Genomic DNA, 21,039 nt, shown 5'->3' with positions numbered 1-21,039 from the left:
CTGATTTAATGGGAAGCTTGATAATTGCATAAACTGCATCCTGGTGGTTGCGCTGGTGTTGCAATGAAAGAAGGGAAGTTTTAGCAGAACTTAATGACATTAGCCAGTTTTTACACCACTCTCGGACGCGTAGCAGGTCTTCTTGGAGGATGGTAATGTCGGGCTGGTTGACTATATTGGGCGACAGATGACACAATCGTCAGCAAATAGCCGTATGTTAGAAGTGATGTTAGAGGGCAAATCATATATATATATATATATATATATATATATATATATATATATATATATATATATATATATATATATATATATATATATATATATATATATATATATATATATATATATATATATATATATATATATATATATATAAGAATTAGAAGGAGGCCTAAGACAGGAGGCCTTGCGGAACGCCAGACAGAACAGGGGAAAGTGATGACGAATGAGAATTAGCGTGAACGAATTGATAACGGTCAATTAAGAAAGCACGGATCCAATCTAGAACCAAAGGATGAAGGTTTAGGCGTGAAAGTTTAAGAATGAGGCGTGCATGAGGGACTTTATCAAAGACCTTTTCAAAATCTATGAATGCGGCAACCGTAGGAAAGCTATGATCTCGACATGCATGTATGTCATTAAGGAAGAGAGCAAATTGTGTACCACAGCAACGACCTTTGCGGAAGCCTTATTGATTAAGATGAAAAAAATTATGTGATGATAGAAACTTGGCTGTATGGGAATATATTATATGTTCCATGATTTTACAGCATACACTTGTTAAAGAGATTGGTCTGTAATTAAGTGGTGATGATCGGTTACCTTTTCTGTAGATTGAAATGACCTTCCTGATCCGCCAATCACGTGGTAGTGAGGACGAAGAAAGCGACTGCTTAAAAATTAAAGATAGGACACTGCACAGAACTTTAGTATTTTTGCAGGATTTTCGGCTTGATGCCGTCAACACCGGCAGATGATGAATTCGGTAATGTTTCTATGATTTTTAATATCCCGCTCGGCTCAACGATAATGTTTTTCATAGGAGAATCATTAATACAATGAACTTCAGGGAGGTTATCGAGAGGTTCATCAGTGAATACAGAGCAAAACTGATCATTTGGGATATTTGGAACATCTAAGTCAGATAATGTAAGTCCAGAATGATCAGTTAGTGAAATTGCGCTAGACTTAGACGCAGTAATAATTTTCCAGAAGCGCTTTGGGTTATTATGCAGCATATTAGGCAAGGTTTAAGAAAAGAAGTTACCCTTAGCTTTGGCTATTTCGGCGTCATAGTTAGTGGAGGCAGTGAAATATTTATTCCAAGCGTGCGCCATGTTAGTAGCTTTAGCTGTACGAAATAATCGTTTTCTTTTTGTTGTTTAATCTTTTAGTATTTTATTATACCATGGGGAACTAGGTCGCTCTGTTATTGTGATAGTAGGAATGTGTATATCGATAAGGCGTTGAATTTCGGACTTAAAAAGTAACCAGTTTGATTCCAGTTAACGAACTTGAAAATCAGGGGTAAAGTTATCGAGGAAAGCAGCGAGGTCATGGTTAAAACTGTTGTAATCACCTTTATCATAAAGGGTAAGCGTTTTCTTTTTCTTTTTATTCTGTAGGTGACATGTGAAAGTAGTATGAATAGCCAGGTGATCACTAAGCCCTCCTAGATAAGTTATAGGTGAAAAGCTACCAGGTTGGGATGTCAGCACAAGGTCCAGAATGTTAGCAGAATGGTTTGTTATTCTTGTTGAATGATCTATTATTTGTTAAAATTCAAAAGTAAGGCAGGTCTGAACGAATTCGCTTATCAAAAATGTTTTTTTTGAGAGAGTGGATGCAAGATGGGACCAAATTATGGAAGGAAAATTGAAGTCACCGAACAATAAGATAGGAGTGTTTGGATAGAGGATTGTTTATCTGTTAAAAGCGTCATGAAGTACAGTACTAAACGAAGAGTCATGGTTAGGAGGACGATAAAAAACTCCGATTAGAACTCGAGGGTAAGATTGATCGCGGCAAAGCCAGACTATTTCCAAAGGGCTTGAAATGTTTACCTGCGAGCGATGTAAACAGCAATCAGTGGCTTTTAGGACTCCCCATCTCAAATGTCTCTGCGATCTGATCGCGTTGCAGTAAGTATGAAGAAAGCGGCTGCTGAAAAATTAAAGATAATATGATATTACACAAAACTTAATATTTTTCAGGATTTTCGGGTTGGTGCCGTCAACACCGGCAGATGATGAATTTGGTAATGTTTCTATGATTTTTAATATCCCACTAATATCCAAGTTAGGAAGAGAGGGCAATATTTCAACGTCATAGATATTTTCAAAAAAAAAACACAGTCTAACAAGAAACAACTAAACACAATTCTGCGGAATGATAACGAAGCATGTTCTTTTTTTTTTTTCACCAAAGAAAAGGGCTAAGGCTTTTTAGTGGGAGAATTTCACACCTGTGACCCCTCTGCAGGGCATTCGCACTTTGCAGGGGACTAAACTCTTTTTCCTTTGCCGGACCTTTACCCGCAATCGAGCGGCTCTATGAATGTTCTAGTCATCTTTGCTGCAAGCGGCTTTAAGGTGGCCCTTGGCGCCTCTCAGACTACCTGCTTTGATGAAGCGGGTAAAACACCGGGTGTTTCGCCTAAGTTTTGAAATTTAAAAATGGGCTTTATGAAATAGAGGAGCGCTTTTCCAGGATAGTTTTGTCAGCGATTTAACGCATTAAAATACATCTAAGACATGCTAAGAAAAATCGAAAGTTAGATGAGTTGGCGTGCAAATACTGACTCCGTTGGTGGTTTCAACGTGACCGTGCTAATTAGTGAGCTCATCAGCTTTACTGAATAGTGAAGTTTTCAACTATTGTTATTAGTTTCCTTATTTATTGAGAGGCATGTATAGCCCAACGTAAGCATGTATCCATATATGTTTTCATAATTTCCAAAACGCAGTTACTCTTAGAGCTGTAGCCGAACATTGGCTTGGTTTAATGAATAGGTTTTAACGTCCCAGAGCGATTCCAGCTATGGGGGGAGCCTTAGTGGAAGGCTCCGGATAATTTCCACAACCTGGGGTCCTTTAACGTGCACTAGCATCGCACAGTACACGGGCCTCTAGTTTACGCCTCCATTAAAACGAGACCGCCGTGGCCGGGATCTAGCCCGCGGCTTTCGAGTCAGCATCCGAGTAGCACAACATCTCAGCCAGCGCGGTGGCTACAAATCCTGGCTATTTCGACGAGTTATGTGCACTAAGAGGGGTGCTTCTTCTGCGAGCTCCTCGAAAGCTTCAAAACTTAACCACTCAATATTAGTTAACCAGCCTACTAGCTAGAACGTTTCAGCTATGCTCTGATGCGCTACACCACTGACTACGTATACCGGTCAGCTAGGCCGATATTGCCCGGCACTCAAGTCGACGAGAATCCAGCACCTGGTTGTCTCGCCGAACAATCTATGTTGCTTAGACGCGAAAACCGCATCACCACTCAGTCGTCATCGACTTCATTAAACCGGCCAAACTTTTATCCTTTAATAAAGCATCCTGTCATCTTACCTATCATTGCATATCCCCTTTATGCCCTGCGGCCATAAACATCGCCCAGTAAAAAAACAGAAAGAGCATCCGGAAGTGCTCGTTCCAGGCTTCGAGAACTGCAGCCCTTCTGAAGCGCATCCTGGGAGATATCACGTCCAAGAGACCCACGACGATGCTCAGAAGGACCAGGCAAAACAGCAGCAGGAGCCATACCTGCAAATAGGTGGCGAAAGGTGCAAGGTTTGGCTACTAGAAATGTTAGGCGAAAAACACTCGATCATGAGAGCGGAATACCGCGAAGCATGGACGAGTTAATAATATAGCGACTGCTAGGCACGACCTCAGATCCTATAGTCCTACACGTTGAAATCAACAAAGGTATGATTCACTTTGTATGGAGGCGCATTGAAATAACTGCAATCAGATCTTTTGTTACCGCTTGCACTAGATATTGATTGAACTTTTGCAAGAATTTCCTTCTATTCTGTTCATTTGCAAAGATTAGTTGCTGCTATGTTGAAGCTCAAGGAGTATAAGCAGGCGAAACTTTGATTACCAATAAGGCCACTACTGCTGAATATTGAAAACGTAAGGATTGGCAAGGAAATTAATTCAGTAGGACAAAAGGGGCCTGAATAACAGTTTTCTCCTTTTTTCATTGAAGTCGCTTAAATAGTTTCAGCATTTCGTGCAACCGGAAGAAGTATGGCGCTCCAGCTTACCCCTGCAACTAAAGTGAGCAAAGTGAGCAAGTAACCGGCCAGAAACAGTCACTCCAAGTTGAAAGCAAGTCGTCCAGTGTTTTCTACTAGTCCGCCATTGCCGTTGCGCGCACTTTTGCCCCGCCACACTCGCCCCGTTCACCTGCCCCGTGTCGCCGCCGCCTTTCACTTATGGGATGGAGGCCCACTCTTTCCCAAGAGGAAAACAAGATGCCACAGTATATATATATATATATATATATATATATATATATATATATATATATATATATATATATATATATATATATATATATATATATATATATATATATATATATATATATATTGTTGGTTTCTTTAATATGTTTGTCAAACGAGCCCCTCATTTCATTTGTTTGTCTGCCTATATATATATATATATATATATATATATATATATATATATATATATATATATATATATATATATATATATATATATAGTTGGTTTCTTTAATATGTTTGTCAAACGAGCCCCTCATTTCATTTGTTTGTCTGCTTATATATATATATATATATATATATATATATATATATATATATATATATATATATATATATATATATATATATATATATATATATATATATATATATATATATATATATATATATATATATATATCTCCAATCATCTTCTTCTTTTGCCCATCATTGCATACCCAATTTGTGCCAGTGGAAACAAATATCGTTTAAAAAAAAAATATACGATTATTTGATCCGAGCCAATCTAGCTCGCATTTGCCCATCGCCACAAACATACCCAGAACTGCACGTTCCGAGATTCGAGATCTGCTGCCGTTCTACCAGGCACCCTTGGAGATGTCAAGTCCAGGATTCCCAAGACGATGCTCAACAGGGCCAGGAAGAATAGCAGCAGGCGGCATACCTGAATAAACTTGTTGAAGTGTGCAAAGTTTAGATGCCAGGAAAGGTAAACGCGAAAAAAAACTGTCTTGAATATGTTATATCCCGAAATACATGAACGAGCAGTTATCTCTTAATTCTATGAAGGTCGCACTAGCGAGCGAATGAACAGGTTGAATAAACTAGGATAGCCGCACGCACGCACGCACGCACGCACGCCCGCACGCACGCACGCACACACACGCACGCCCGCACGCACGCACGCACGCCCGCACACACGCACGCACGCCCGCACGCACGCACGCCCGCCCGCACGCACGCACGCACGCACACACACACACGCACACACACACACACGCACACACACACACACACACACACACACACACACACACACACACACACACACACACACACACACACACACACACACACACACACACACACACACACACACACACACACACACACACACACACACACACACACACACACCTACATCAGGAGCTTACTGCCACCTTAGATTATTTCCTAGTAGTTTAGCTCGGTGGTCCGGCCTTCACTGGTGTAAATACTGGCGTATACATACGTATACACCTGTTGAGAAAGAGGGCGCTGAAGACCTTATTCTATATACCTAAAAAGTTCCCTGACACTAGTTTCAGAACATAACCAGGGTTTACTGACGTTTCGTCTGGAAATCAGTCTTAATCTGAGTGGTATGTCATGGTTGCAAACCAGTATTTATAGGGTTTGAAAAGAGGTTGCTACAATACAGCTCAATAACAAAATAAAAGAGCAAGAAGAAGAGAAAAGCTGGCGCAGAAATGAAACAATGGTTCGTTCATGGGGTTTAACGTCCAAAGCGGCTCAGGCTATGAGAGACGCCCTTGTGGAGGGCTACGGAAAATTTCGATCACTCGGGGTTCTTTAACGTGCTCTGACATCGCACAGTACATGAGCCTCTAGTATTTCGCCTCCATCGAAATGCGACACAATATGGTATACTATATACGGGGCGTTTCACCTAATACTTTACGAATTTTAAAAAATAGACTTTTTGAGTTGGGCACTTCTTTCGGCATAGCATTGTCAGTGGTGTACTGCATCACAGGTCAGCCAAGACGTGCTAACTAGCAAGTTGGTTATCTAATACTGGTTAGTTAACTATTACTGTTTAGCTCCTGAATTGTTGACCGCAGTTGTGTACCCCACCGTAAGTAATATTCATTCAGTTTTTAGAATTTTGAAACCGCGGTTGCCCTTGGAGCTGTGGCCCAACAAATTTTGCCTTCATCCCGCCAAGATACGTGGCTTTCAAGAACCTTGTGGGCAAAGCAATTTCTCCAGTGCAAGTAACTCGTACACTGCACGAGTTACGCGCAGCAGTTACGTAGCATTGCAGCAGCGCGGCGAGTAGCGGACAGCGCGACAACATGGGCGGGGCAGAGAGTGTCACGTGGTACGAGCGTCAATGAGTGACGCGATAGCGCGATTTGACTGACATCGCTTTGCGCCCTCGCGCATCTGCGCGGTTTTCGAATCGCGCGAGAAATGGCCCAAATTAGTTGAGCCACAGAGGCGAAGGTAATCGCCTTTTATAAGTCATAAAAACTTATATTGCGATTACCGGCGGTAGGCTCCAAACGTCTAATTGTAATAGTTACAAGTTACCTATTAGAATTGATTTATCCATTTAACTAGAAGTTACCATGATTCACCTGTTTGTTTTTTTTTGTTACGTCCGCCAACACTAGTATTACTATACCGTAAAAACTTCTACTTACCCCAAAACTCTATGTTCAAAAAACTAATGGAGGGATTCCCTAGAACATTTGGCGCATATCATATAGAGCAAGGACAAACTAAAATATACTGTGTAGCAATACATAGGAAAAACCGAAGTCTTGTTTCTGATTTCGCTTCAAAGGTAGCAAGGCTCACTGCGCTTCACGATGTTTTCGTGAATTTTAAACTCAACAGCCTGCTATTGCCGCCACTCTGCACATATCTCGTAAAAGCCTCGAGGACACTTTTCTGCTAAAAGTGCCGCAGACGTTAACCCTATTCGTGGAGGGTTGCATGTGCCTGATTTCGAAGTATGACGCCGGCTGCGCAGTGCATGCAAAAGCTACTTACAATTCATGAATTAATTCCCGGATATGCCAGCATGTTGTTCTTTTCAGCCCGAGCACAGCCGTCACTTATTTGTGGGAGGACAGACTTCAGCTTCCTGGTTCACGTTTTTCTTCGCAAGATCCTTAAGCGCAGCGCCAGGAGATGGAGAGCCGGCACTTTGGGCGCGCAAACTTTCTTATAGAACGGTGAAGGTTCGGTAAAGTTTCTGATGGCGCGAACGTACGGCGTGAAGAAGCGATAGCAGACACCAAGTATAAAATATTTCTATTTTTTACAATGTCAAAACGGGCGCTCCTTAAGTGTACTATATTAAGCCTTCACAATTTTTAAAAAGAATGTTTGTTCTGAAAAGTGCGCCTGTTAAGTACACACAAAAAATGGTTTTGACGGTTAGCCATTCTGACGAAAGAGAGAGAGAGAGAGCCCTAGCACACCGTGGGCGAATTCGGCGCTCGTTGACACCTATCCGTTTTTCAGATAATTTATTGAATTACAGAAAGGAGACATTGCTAAAATCGGAGGGGTCACTTAAGCTCCGCCTTAAGGGTATCAGGCGACAGCGTTAATGAGTTTATGCCCGTATATGCAGAATTGGTCATTCTTAACTTTACATTCATATGTCCCTGGGAGTCCTCACACTACTCCTTCCGCAATGGTTTAGCGGTTAAGAGATGCGCCACTGCCCTGCTATGGCAGGTGCTGCCACCGGTGGGTCTTGTGCGACCCAAGTTGCTCTTGCTGTCATTAATTTAACTGCCACATATCAGGGTGGTTAGTTTGTCCACAGTCCGATGAGCAGGCTGTGATGATGCCACAAGGTCACGTTACCTAGGTGGCTCAACTAGGAAGCTTCCCCAGGTGTGGCCGTCTGGGCCACCCTCTGCCACCCTATTTATCGCTCAAAACGCCGACGATGACGCCGATTTCAGATTTTCTGCACATTAATAGGACCGTTTGATTGTAAAAGAACGTTTCCTTGCAATATTTTTGGCCAGCATTTATTTTTCCGAAATTGCAGGTATGTTTTAGGGCTAACACTAGCCGAGCAAAGAAACCTCGCCTTCCCGGCATTCCTGCAGTGGATGAAGTTTCTTTAAAAAAATCGCATAGACGGTGGCGCCAGCTTTCCCTCTAAGTATTATTTATAAACTCTATGCACGGCGGCAATGTGCTGCACCTACCGCTGCGCTGTTTTGCCGAAGTATTGACGTGGTGGCTGTCCCGCTTGGCGTGACTGAAGACGATTAAGGGTTAAGCGTGTCTCTGCAGTGCAAGCGATCAAATTTACTCCAATGACAACTAAAGAAACATGCTACACGTTTAACCTTTGGAAGAAAATCGCCCGAATTTTTTCCCCGTGCTCCCGAAACATATCAAAAGCCGAAGCTCGTACAGCGTAGCATATAAAAGCGCTAAAACGCTAAAGGAAAGTGAACAATAGCTTCAGTTAACCGAGTTGTACAGTAGCAAGCTCAGACATCAACTGTGCCGTAGCAGTGACTCTCTCTCAAGATAATTTATGAGCAACCGGCAGCGGATGGGACCACTGCATGAGAGAGATGCTTGCCACTACGAAGTAGCGTGCAAGCAGAATAGAAACGACTTTCGCCCAATACTGACGAGTTCCTGCAACATTTTTCATCTGACTATTGGTAACACATATACCGATGCGCATAAGGCCCACTAAAATTAACGGTATACGAAACAGTGTGACGCTCGTTCATGTGCGCTTCGCGGCAGCGCAGGTTAGCCCTTTAAAGCTGTTCCTCACTTTCCTCTAGTCTTCTACCGTGACATTGTTACGCTGTGCAGGGTTAGGTACCGGATAAGGTACTTCCGCGGGATAAAAAAAAGATAAAGTGCCATCCACGAAGGATTACTACTGCGAAAAGGTCTCCAGCACATATCGCGAATCGCTGCTCGTGAATCAACTAGCAGCAACGGCAATCAGTTACGTAGTGTCATTTCGTGCTGACCCGCGATCGTACTTCGAGATTTGTTCCATCGTGTGAATCCACCTTTACGGAAATGGTACCAAGGCCTTTGGGGGCCGGTGCGGAGCCCCTGACCGAAGTACGCAGTGAAGGCGCAATTTGTTCTATCAACCGCAAGAAAATTGAGGTTTCCAGGTTGTCTACCTCTGCCCAATGCAAAAACTTGTCACTAGGCGCGGCGAATGCTAACTTGGTCGCTTAAGAGAGCCAGATTATAGGCTGCCAACACTTACTATCCGGCCCAGATGCCCCTTCAAGGGCAGATTACCTCGACAACACTGTCTTCCGGCAAAGAAGGCAAACGATCTTATTTACGACATTTTGGTGAGGACGAGGATATCACAACCACCACTTGCGTGATCATATGGACGAGCTGCATTGACGCTGGCAATCGTTAGCAAGACCACACTTTTACCATTCTCTGCGCCACAAATGCCAAGGCACAACATGCTGGATGCCCTCATATCTCGCCAGCAGATGCTGACGGGAGTTTATGTACTGTTGTGCCCGGACAACCAGCCCGGATTCCAATTCTACAGGATGCAATATTTCTCCTGCGAACGCCCTTGGACAAGCCCGGTGCTGCGCCGCAAGGCAACAGCGCCCTAACGCTCCCTTGACAAGCCAAGGTGCTGCGCCTCTACACAGAGGTGCCCTATGAAGGAGCATCGGCGAGCGACATGTCCAAACGTGCAACAAATTGCTAGACAGCGAGGCGCCGGTTCCCTTTCCCCCTGGAAGTCACCGCGCGCGGCAAACATGAAGCGGGTGGCCAGCGCGGTCGCTGGTTGGACCTCTCGGACGGCCGTCCTGTGCTGGCTTTGTATTGGACCGTTTGAGGGACAACCGTTACTCGGGTCTTTATAAGCCCCAACGCTGCCGCCTGGAGAGACACCGATCTACCGGAGCCCTATCCACAGAGAGACCGACCCACCGTGAGGCGAGTGCCGTTCACGAGTGGAGTGAGATGTGTGACACGTTGGAGTCTCGCCGGACGTCGCCGTGCGAGAACAGTCGAGTTTGCTGTTAGCTCTCGGCCCCCGTGCCAATCTTGTCCTGTATAATGACTTGTACATAGTGTCCAAAATCCCCTTTAGTTACTCTCACAGACGCCTGACTCGGAGTCTTCGCTATCGACAAGATAGCTGGCAGCGCTCAGTCACGAAACGGGTGGCGGGCGCTACGGGACCACCTCAAAGTCACAACATTGGTGGCAGCGGTGGGATGCCAAATCACAACATTGGTGGCAGCGGTATGGTGCCAAATCACAACAATACATCACCCTGCGACAACTGTAAAAGCTGCTGAGAAACATGGCCTGATGTATATCACATGCACAAAGACCTCTACGTGCAGCTCATTGTATGCACGAAAAAATTACTATTCATCAACTGCACACAATAGAAAATATAAGTTAGGGGTGTTTTTTATGATGTGCATCAGTGATCAAGCGATCCATTTAGGCTTAGAGTAGGCACTATCACGAATTTGTCTCCTGCTTTTAACGCGACAGCGTTAAGGACCTCGTGTCGCAGAAAATCCGGAGTCGTCGTCGGGGTAGTTGACCGCGAGCGAAAAATCCACGAAAAATCCGTAGAGAAGCAACGTATAGGATTCACGTGGGCCACTAGGTCACGTGACGTTGTGGCGTCATCACAGCCTGCCCATCGGATTGTGAGCAAACTGCGCGCCATGTCACGTGGCCGGTAAATTAATGATACTCACGAGAGAATGACCGAGAAGGGCAACCTGAATTGCACAAGCCCCACCAGTGACCGCACCTGCCATCGCAGCGCAGTGGCGCATCGATTAACCACTGCGCCATTGCGCCAGTAGTAGTATGAGGACTGCAAATGTTCTACGACTGTCATTCAGAGAATGACGAATTCTGCAGTTATGGGCACTAACCCATTAGTACTAGGGCGTCATACCCTCAAGGCGGCGCTTAAGTGTCCCCTGCATTGTTTTTTTTTCCTTTATGAACACGCATCGGAACATCTGAGAGCTTTATGAAAAAAGTTTCATTTCTTGGCGTTTATTGTTCACATCCGTGTACAAAAGTTAACCCGCTGACTTAAATGTTTTCAAGTGCAGACAGTTTAGAAAGATCATCAGGCAATTTACAATGAGGTGCGACTACGTACCTTTGTAGGACTCCTGAGAGTACGCTTGTAGATGGGACCATAATCGCTTTGATTTTGATTCCCCAAAATATTGAAAACCTTGTCCGCTTCTCCACCCGGAACGACAATATTGTAGACGACGTTTGTCTTTTTAACACTGACATTAGGCGTTGGAGGACACACTGCTTCAGGCCCCTGCTATAGAGAAAGAAAAAAGCACCGCTTTTAATGTCGCACTCACGTAGTAGTACTAGTTGTAAATGGTTTATTAAAGTAATAGTATAAAGGAAGGAAAAGATTTTTGCTAGCCCCGGCATCTGCCATCGATACTGAAGCACCTGAGCTGGGGCAGCGGAAATAAAGGATAGCAAGCAGAATGGAGAAATGAAATGAAAGAGGTGAGGGGACATGAGGAGAGGATAGGGGGAGAGGTAATATACACAAAAACTATTTACACAATAAGAATTAATATGTACAGGCTCACATAGATCGGCATACTGAAAATAAAATCGGCATACTGAAAATATTGCCCCGCCGCGGTGGCTCAGTGGTTAGGGCGCTCGACTACTGATCCGGAGTTCCCGGGTTCGAACCCGACCGCGGCGGCTGCGTTTTTATGGAGGAAAAACGCTAAGGCGCCCGTGTGCTGTGCGATGTCAGTGCACGTTAAAGATCCCCAAGTGGTCGAAATTATTCCGGAGCCCTCCACTACGGCACCTCTTCTTCCTTTCTTCTTTCACTCCCTCCTTTATCCCTTCCCTTACAGCGCGGTTCAGGTGTCCAACGATATATGAGACAGATACTGCGCCATTTCCTTTCCCCCAAAAAACCAATTATTATTATTATACTGAAAATAAGGACAGAAAAGAAATACATCTAATGAAATCTGGTATTTCCACCGATTTCATCGAGGAGACATGGGGAACGAAATAGTACTTTATATTTTCGGCTACACTTTTGCTTCCCGACATGCAAAACGACGGTAGAATCCTCCTCAAGTCCAGTAGCTCGTCGCAAATCATTAAATGATGGCATCGATCTGTTTTTGGTCAATTTTGCTAGTTAGGTGGGTAATTGTACTTAGTTACCTCGAATAACAGGGTGCGCAGTAATTTGTATTTAAATCTGGCATATTTGTGCTTTTCAGCGCGGAACACGCCCCTTGTAACCAACGGCGCATTTTGGCTTTAAAGGCGCTGCTATAAAGGTTAAACATTTTGCGCGCTTAATTTTGCATTGCCAGATTTGATACTATGGAAAAGAGAAACACAAAGCAGCCTTAAAGGTCTCTATTGTGGGCTTCGGAAACAATAGAAAATATGTTTTCGTTTACACTTCTTTTCGCTCACGCACATTTTATTTGATAAACTAATTTGCAGTGAAACATACCGTGGTAGACACCATGGAGACCGCCTTTCGGAAGATCCGGAGTCGGATAATTCGAGAGAAAAATCAACTGCATAAAGATAGGAAGAGATCTCAATTATTTCCAATAAAAAGTGGTCTTCCGCAACCCATTGTCCATAGGTATGACGCTTTGAGGAATGGTTTCAGCAAACTGAGAAAGCATGCCGGGTATTTCACCTGGGACGTTCTATAATTATTGAAGATACGCTTTTTGATCGGGGAAAGCGCTTTTTGCGACATAGCATTGTAGCGCTGTAGTGCGTCAGAATACACCTAAGACGTGCTAACTAGTAGGCTGGTTAAATAATACTGAGTAGCTAACTTTTAATTATTACTGTTGGTATCCCTATTTATTGAGAGGCGTGTAGCACACCGTAAGCAATATCTATATCAGTTTCTAGAATTTCTGAAACGCAGTTATACTCAGCGCTGTGACCCGAAAATTCTGCCGACATCACGCCAAAATACGAGCTAAAAGTTTGTTGGCGAAGCAACCTCTCCAGTGCACATAAACCGTCGAAATAGCGAAAATTTGTTTGGACACAGAGGCGAGGGTAATTTTGTTTTCGAAGTTCTAAAAGGTGAGGCCGATATCACGTAAGATGCGCTACACGCTTCGCAATAAACAGGGGTACCAACAGTAATAGGTTTACGGGGTTTTAACGTCCCAAAGCGACTCAGGCTATGATCGTGGGACGCCGTAGTGAAGGGCTCCGGAAATTTCGACCATCTGGGGTTCTTTGCGTGCACTGACATCGCGCAGTACACGGGCCTGTAGAATTTCGCCTCCATCGAAATTCGACCGCCGTGGCCGCGATCTAACCAGCGTGTCTAGGATCAGCAGATGAGCGCCATAACCAGTGAACCACCGCGGCGGCACCAACAGTAATGGTTAAAAATTAATTATTCAGTACTAGTTAACCATCCTACCAGCTAGCACCTCTTCGCCATATTGTGATGCGCTAGACGGCGGACAATGCTGTCTCGAAAAAAGTGCTATTCTAGCTTAAAAAGCCATTTTTAAGATATTCAGAACATCTAAGTTGAAACACCAGGTATGATGCTGATGGAAATGGAGATAGCGGGAACAGACAATAACGAAGGCAAATAGGAACAAAATGACAAGGACGACGCCCACATACAACGCTCTTCGCGCCCCTTAAGTTCGCTTCCCGTCTTACCAATAAACACAGATGTCCGCGCTTCTAAAGTAAGGAGTAATTGCTCATATCTGCTGCTGGAGCCTGTGTGAAAGTGCGCATGCATGGTGCTGGTATAAAAGCGCAGAAAATTTAATACAAGAGATTTCGCTAAGCCTCTCAGAGATGAACCTACAAACCCGGTTATGCGCATAATGAGCTTTGCAGACAGTAAACGGGCCCCTTCTTGCGCACGAACTGTTGCCTTCATCTAAATTTTTATCGCGGTTAAATACAGACTGCTGGTCTGAAATGCGAAATTCACACTTGACAAGCGGAATCATCAAAGGTGTGCATGGTCCTTCACACCTAGAAAGAAAAGAAAAAGCAGTTTGACTCGCTGTTTGAAATGCCGAATGATGCGCATGTACCCCATACGAGACATAGATCAAAACGAAACTGTGGAGAAAGTGCAACTGCCCAGTCTTTTTCTGTACGTGTTTATACACTTACTGACGCGTTGAAGAACGCAGTAAATGAAAATATCCGAAGGAAATCATTTAGCGTTTGTCACCCATTTTCTTAGCAGCGAACTATTGTGAGAATTAGTTGGAAACATGTTTAACCGATTGTATAACGTATTGAGCAGAACATTCCAATTGTAGTTTCGATTTGCTAATGATGGAGCGATTTAGCATCGCAGTACTTAAATGAAAACTATGTGAAAAGTAGAAGCGGGAGCTGCTGTCAATCACCAACTCATTGTTTTATAGCAAAGTGAATGAAAAATGTTTAGCAAGGGGTAGGATTGAAGGAACAGCCTTTTGTCGCAGAGGAGTACAAAAATATTGACATATTGCGGTAGACGTGAACACATGGCGGCAATAAAGACGGCTGATTTCACGGTTTACTTGAGAATTTATGTTTCAATTTGGCTATAAATACCAAGTAGGAGCGGATGGTAGCCGCAAGCAGTGTTCTGTCATGGCGTGTAACATAGCGAAAACCTGGAGTGAATACACTGTATTTTATTACCAAGGCCCAGCGTCGTTCAGGCAGTTGTTCTTCCTGATATCAACTCAAGGCGACATACTTTTCGTTTTTTCATTAAAGTAGCACTGCATTCACTGCTTAAGCTTTCTTGATCACATTTCAAAATTTTTTTATAAAAGAAATCACACAACAGACAACGCCATCATCGGCAGGGCTGCTGCTAGAAAAACCAGTTGCTGGCATCCGTGATAGATGTTGGCATTATTTTGTTATAGTATATTAAAAGCAACATTAGGGCTCTTAATTATGGCTGTAATAACACCTATGCATATTGGTTAATGTCACGCCATTAATGCGACTGTACGCCGCCAAGGCGATACGACGGTTTTTGTCTCTGTAGAGCTGCATAGAAGCACTGTATGCTGACTATATTTCGTGCATCATAGCCTCAGTCGCTTTAGCACGTTAATATCGTCCAGATGTCATTTTTCGCAGACGCGATGCACCGAAATAAAGCGAGGCAGCCACATCGAAACAAATTAGGTTTTAAATCTTTCTACTGTGTTTCTTCCGCGTCACAGGCGGGCATTGGTATATTTGGAACCGAGCTTTCTTTTGCCGAAAAAAAAAAGTCAATACAACTCAGTAGCCCGTCACACTAAGTTACAAGAGTAACAATGACACTTCGAAAAGGCAAGAGAACGCTCATTTCTAATCGATTACGCGCATAAGAAAAACTTCCACACGCGCTCATGAACGCCAGAAATCCCTACATTTGCGACGCTCATCATTGCCTTTATAAAAGGAAACAGGCCAGACCAACGAACGAACAACAACCCTGATGCGATAACATGTCACTGAGCTGAGGTCTTTGAACAGCGAATATTAATCGCACGTACCCCATCCGCCCTCCGCATCCGACGCGGCTTCCTCCTTCGCCATCTCTCGCTGCGATGGCGTCGTCTGCTACGCGCGCAGCCCCTTCACAGAATTGTCGTAGAGGTCGCTCCGCTGCTCCGGCCGCAAAGCCGGTATCTACTCCAACCAAGAGAACCGCGTAACCACGTCGAGACTGCGCGTGGCCCTTGCGTACGCTCCTCGGCGAGAAACCAATGGCAGCTGTCTAGGTGTACCGTGATGCATATTCGCGGCGGCGGGCGGCGCCGCGCATAGCGCCAGGAGATGAGTCAGCGCAGCAATTTGGAGCGAGAGCGGCATCTGGTAGACGCTTTGCTCAAAAGCAGTGTACCGGCAACAAATCATGGTACCGCCGAGATAAGCGGTGCGAAAACGGGAAGCCGCATCTCAAGAAGGGTGCTTTTCAGTTTTAACGGCACAGAAAAAGCTTTGACACTCAAACAGGGCTTTTTCTGCGCCGTTATAACTGAAAAGAACCCTTCTTCCGAGATGCGGCTTCCCGTTTTCGCTTTGGTAGTCAAACAGGGGACGTTAAAGATCTCCAGGTGGTCGAAATTGCTCCGGGGCCTTCCACTACGGCACCTCTCCTTCCTTTCTTCTGTCACTCCCTCTTTTATTCCTTCCCTTACGGCGCGGTTCAGGTGTCCAACGATATATGAGACAGATACTGCGCCATTTACTTCCCCAAAAACCAACTATTATTATTATTATTATTACTCAGAGGGAAGGCCCGTTGGTTGTTTCCCGCGCAGCGCATTGTCGCGATGCGCGGTGTATGGGGGCGAAATGCGGGGAGGCCCTTGCACAGGCAGACCGACTAAACTGCATCTCTACAACGAAAACTCCGAGGACTCCAGAAGTCGTTCGAAAACCAATAGGGAAATCAAACAGCAAGGTGCGTCGAATAATTTCACAGTTATGTAGTTGGGTTTTGAGCGGCCTGCAAAAACTTTAAACAGTTCTTTCTAGTCATGAAGGGCCAACTTGAAAACGTTGATTTAAAACTCATTTCTTGTTACCGCAGGTGCAAAGAAGTGAATCTTACGCTTCATTTTTTTCTCGCCTGCCGAGGATAGCCGCTTCTGGCAAAAAAAAAGTGCCCCCAAAAGACGCGTAGTGAAAAGAAATTTCATATATTCAGCACGTCGACAAGAAAGCTGGATTGTTTAGCGTCGAAGGACTAATTAGTAACCAGAGATTTATTTACACACTTGGAACGTTGCTATACAAATTACAAATTCCGAAGATTGATCTTGTGTACACTCCCACACGCCTGTTAATCAGTCACAATTTTTAGAACGAGAAAGCTAACGCCAGCCTCCAGTTGTTATATATCGCACTGCGTTTGTACTTTTGTATCTCTAGTGGTTGTCTCGCGCGCACACTGAATGCGATTTATTACTTTTATATTACTGGCTTAATTTTTCCGGATACAGACAATATGTACGTGTGGCTGCATTGTCTGCTCTTTCCTTGCTTGCTTCTTGCACCGTAGGAGACTGAGGGCCAGTCATGCTGACTATATCAACGTTCTTCCCAATGTTCCCTGCCTGCTTAAGTATTCTATCCACCAAACATGACAACCCGAATGAAGGAAGGCGTGCTTCATTGGCCAGCTATCTGAGCGCAATCAGCGACACCTGGTTTTCGTTTCCTTTCTTCAAAGCTTCGAGCTCTCGTAGATGGTTTCTGCATTTATCTCGCCTAATTCTCTTCCGGCTATATCGCCCCCCTGTAGCGTCTCTCCCTCTAAGAAAAGCAAATGTATCAAGGCCACCACAATAACATCCCATAAAACCTGCGTTTCATGCGGAGAGAAGGCTTTACTGGAGGACTCGTGGCTAATTCCGACTGGCAGAGCTTTTGATCCGCCCAGAGAAATTCCGCATTCTGTCCATTTGGTTGGATTTCTCGCCTGAAATACCCCAGGTGGCGGAGCCTAACCTCGACCGCTTTACGATAGCGCATGCAGACGAAGAAATCATAACACGTGACGTAACGGGGACGGTGTAAGAAAAACGTTAAGTACACTGAAGGAGGTGGGCCCTAAGCCTCGGTTATGGAGAATTCTGCCTGGATTCTCGTCCGCGTTTCCTATGAAAAACGTAACTGCTCGTTGGGATTACATCGGAGTGTCTCAAACTCGAAAACGCTTGAGATTCCATAGGCCGCATGAAGCCAAGCTTTTGGCGAAATCTCTCGGGAGCGGTACAAATATTATGAGCCGAGCTCGTAAAGTCGCTTGCTTATGAAGCGATGCGTTTTATCGTACATGATCGCTGCATATAATAACTATAGTGAAAGGAACCTTGCACTTTATATAAGATTCAGCTATGCAATAGCACGTGTGCGATAGATTCCACGCTAGAATGTGTGAATGCGTTAATACCGTATTGAAGTTGCCGGTAAAAACCGAGGACGACTTCTTTGCGGAATAGCGGAGCGTTACGATGCTTGGTATTTTGTTTTTATTTGTCCATTATCGCATAGGGATGATATTTATTGAGAATCACAGCGTTAAGTACATGATCGGCAAGAGAAAAGTTACCATTTAATGAAATGGTTTATGGTTTATAGGGTTTTAAGTTCCCAAAGCGACTCGGGCTGTGAGAGACGCAGTAGTGAAGGGCTCCAGAAATCTCGGCCACCTGGGGTTATTTAACGAGCACTGACATCGCACAGTACACGGGCCTCTAGAATTTCGCCTCCATCGAAATTCGACGGCTGCGGCCGGGATAGATCCCGCGCCTTTGGGTCAGCAGCCGACCGCCTTAACCACTGATCCACCACGGAGGCTATTTAGTGAAATAATTAAGCTCAAAATCTACATAAGCAGGATTACTCAGGTTTCTCGGAAGCTGTCCCGATGTCTGAAGTCTTGCATATACTCCAGGGAATGCACTTTTCGTCAGTGCAATCAAAACGTAACCGCGTGTAGCGTAGGTAGACCAGGGTATGTAACGACTAACTCAGTGATGCCACATCCGGTACGAATCCACGACTGGTTTTGAAATGAATCAGTCTTCGTCAGGCATTAGTAACCCCTAAATACCATTGTATTTGTGAGCGGTGCATATGACAGGCTCTGTTGATAGCAGTGATTAGTTTGTGGAGAGGCTTACGCAGGCACATAACTACTGATGACCTTCAATAAATTTTAGGGTAAATTTTACTCCTAATCAGCTTCATTTGGGGCAGCCGACACACTCAAATCGCGCAGACATGCGCATAAGAATAGTGGAGAAATTATCCATGGCCGACGTCATGGCTTATTCGCCACTCGTGTATTAGAAATTTAGTGGGAGTGCATGATGCAGTGGACCAAAGCGAACCCTACCTGACTGGTGGCATGTCTTGTCCGTAGTTAAAAAAAGGAACGAAGCGAATCGGGCAATTAAACCACATGTCATAACGAAATATATAAAATAGTAGCCGATTAAGTATCAATCAAAAAATGCAACACGAGAAAAGACCAACGTCGTCTCGAAAACAGCTACTCGGCTCGAGGTTTCACGGGGAAAAAATTGAAGTCCTATACCCTGCTTTGTCGTGCTCATTCTGCTCGGCAAAGCCTATTTATTGTGCATAAGCGGTTGAGAAAAGCTTCGCTTATATTTCACCCTGATGCTTTTTTTTTCGTCTATGCATCAGCATGTGAGTCGAAGAGTTTATTATAAACATGCAGGTTCCCGCTTTGGGTCTTCTATACCTTCACGTTTTTCATGTGTTGCGCAGCCGTTTAGAGTAGCGCGTGCAATTTAAAAATTCTCCAAAAGTATACTTGCTTGTTTAAATCAGTGATTAACTTCGAACATCACACTCGTCGACCTCCCGTGTGTCATTCCACAAGGCTCTAGCGGTCGGCGTGGTTACAGAGAAAAGTAAGTCCCAAGAAAATAAGAAAAAGGAAAGCGCTAAAAATTGTGCTTGATGGATGTAACGAAGAACCTTGCAAAGACTTAGATATCAAAAGTAGCCTACAGGCTACTGGCATTGAGAAGTGATGTTACACGCTCTTTATGTGTTGCGACGTCTCGCAGCAGACGGAATACAAGCTTCTACCCCGGACCCATGTTGTAATGACAACGGTAGTAATAGAATAATAATAACAGCAAGGAACTGGTCTTCGATAGCCCAAAAGGGCGAAAAAGGTTGCCTCATTTTCGGAACAGTTTGCCACAGATCCCTCCAGTGCAGCAAAAACAAACGGATTAAAAAACGAAGAATGCAACCGCAACGAAAACATGTCTTTACCTGGTTCAATGAGGTCGTATTTGACGTCCCAAAAGAGACCATGGCTGGATGTCGAAGTCGCGCTATTTGCTATCATTTCGATACGTTAGACAGCTATAACAGTGCTGTTTCACGTGCTGCACGCAAATTGATGTCGCGGCGATCGCACCGAATGCATTTCTTATGACGCGACAGGTGAGGCAACGTGCAGGCGCCGGCGTTGAAGCGCGCACGGCAGCGGATGTTGGCGCCGACGCCCCAATAACTCTATTGTAGCGTTGCTCCCTCTATCAACATGACTGGCTAGCTTCATCCTCGCCCTTTCGGAACATTCTCCGCAGAGAGCGCTAGCTTCTAGCGGTGCGCATTGCTGCACTGTAGCGTCCCCCTTAATGGAGGAATGAAACCTGACAGGTGGCCGAGGATATGTGTAGCGAAAAAAAGATCAATGTATTGGCTGACTGAGAATAAATTGACTAACACTGGGTTTTCTTTTCTTGATAGCTCGCGTGGTGAGCTGAACGGCAAAGTGTGGAGTGTTTGGCTAGTTTGTGACACAGCGCTACTAATGGTTTCCCGCAAAAACAAGGAGAGACAGGGAGAACACACCACAACGCTAGCTTTCAATGAACGTTTTATTCGCCTTTCCATCCATAAAAAGAAAGAAAACGCGCATGCGCAGACTGCAACTATACCGCCAGTTGTGCTGCCATCGGCTGCGCTGCTGCCTGCAAGATAGGTTGCTGCCAACTGTCATAGCAATCTCCAATTTTATTCTATTGACAGCGCTTTTAACACCACCTTATTTCTTTAACCTGATTGCATTACGGTATTGACTATTTTGTGTACCCAACGTCACATCTCACAGTTCGCCAGCTAACACGAGAAAGTGATGCTACCATATGGAAACATTATAGGTATCAAATTAT

The 21,039-nt window shown here is 44.4% G+C and overlaps 2 protein-coding genes across 3 annotated transcripts in view; one reads left to right on the top strand and one right to left on the bottom strand.

The window, feature by feature from the left end:
• Positions 1-21,039, top strand: part of LOC144099167 (putative glutamate receptor) — a 71,059-nt gene that overhangs the window by 12,882 nt on the left and 37,138 nt on the right. The gene's annotated exons all lie outside the window — the stretch shown is intronic.
• Positions 372-20,334, bottom strand: LOC144099166 (uncharacterized). 2 transcript variants are annotated; one of them, XM_077632291.1, is made up of 4 exons: positions 20,132-20,334; positions 11,442-11,618; positions 5,061-5,195; positions 372-3,767 (listed from the first exon to the last, which is right to left on the bottom strand). In XM_077632291.1, exons 1-4 carry the CDS (start codon positions 20,171-20,173, stop codon positions 3,576-3,578), a joined length of 546 nt encoding a protein of 181 aa, XP_077488417.1. In that variant the 5' UTR covers positions 20,174-20,334; the 3' UTR covers positions 372-3,575. The 2 variants fall into 2 exon arrangements, with proteins under 2 accessions (XP_077488417.1, XP_077488418.1); XM_077632292.1 differs by having other exon boundaries at positions 5,061-5,186.

The sequence above is a fragment of the Amblyomma americanum genome, chromosome 7 (genome assembly GCF_052857255.1).
Source record: "Amblyomma americanum isolate KBUSLIRL-KWMA chromosome 7, ASM5285725v1, whole genome shotgun sequence".
Classification (NCBI taxonomy): domain Eukaryota; kingdom Metazoa; phylum Arthropoda; class Arachnida; order Ixodida; family Ixodidae; genus Amblyomma; species Amblyomma americanum.
This window is presented reverse-complemented; position numbering and strand designations above follow the sequence as displayed.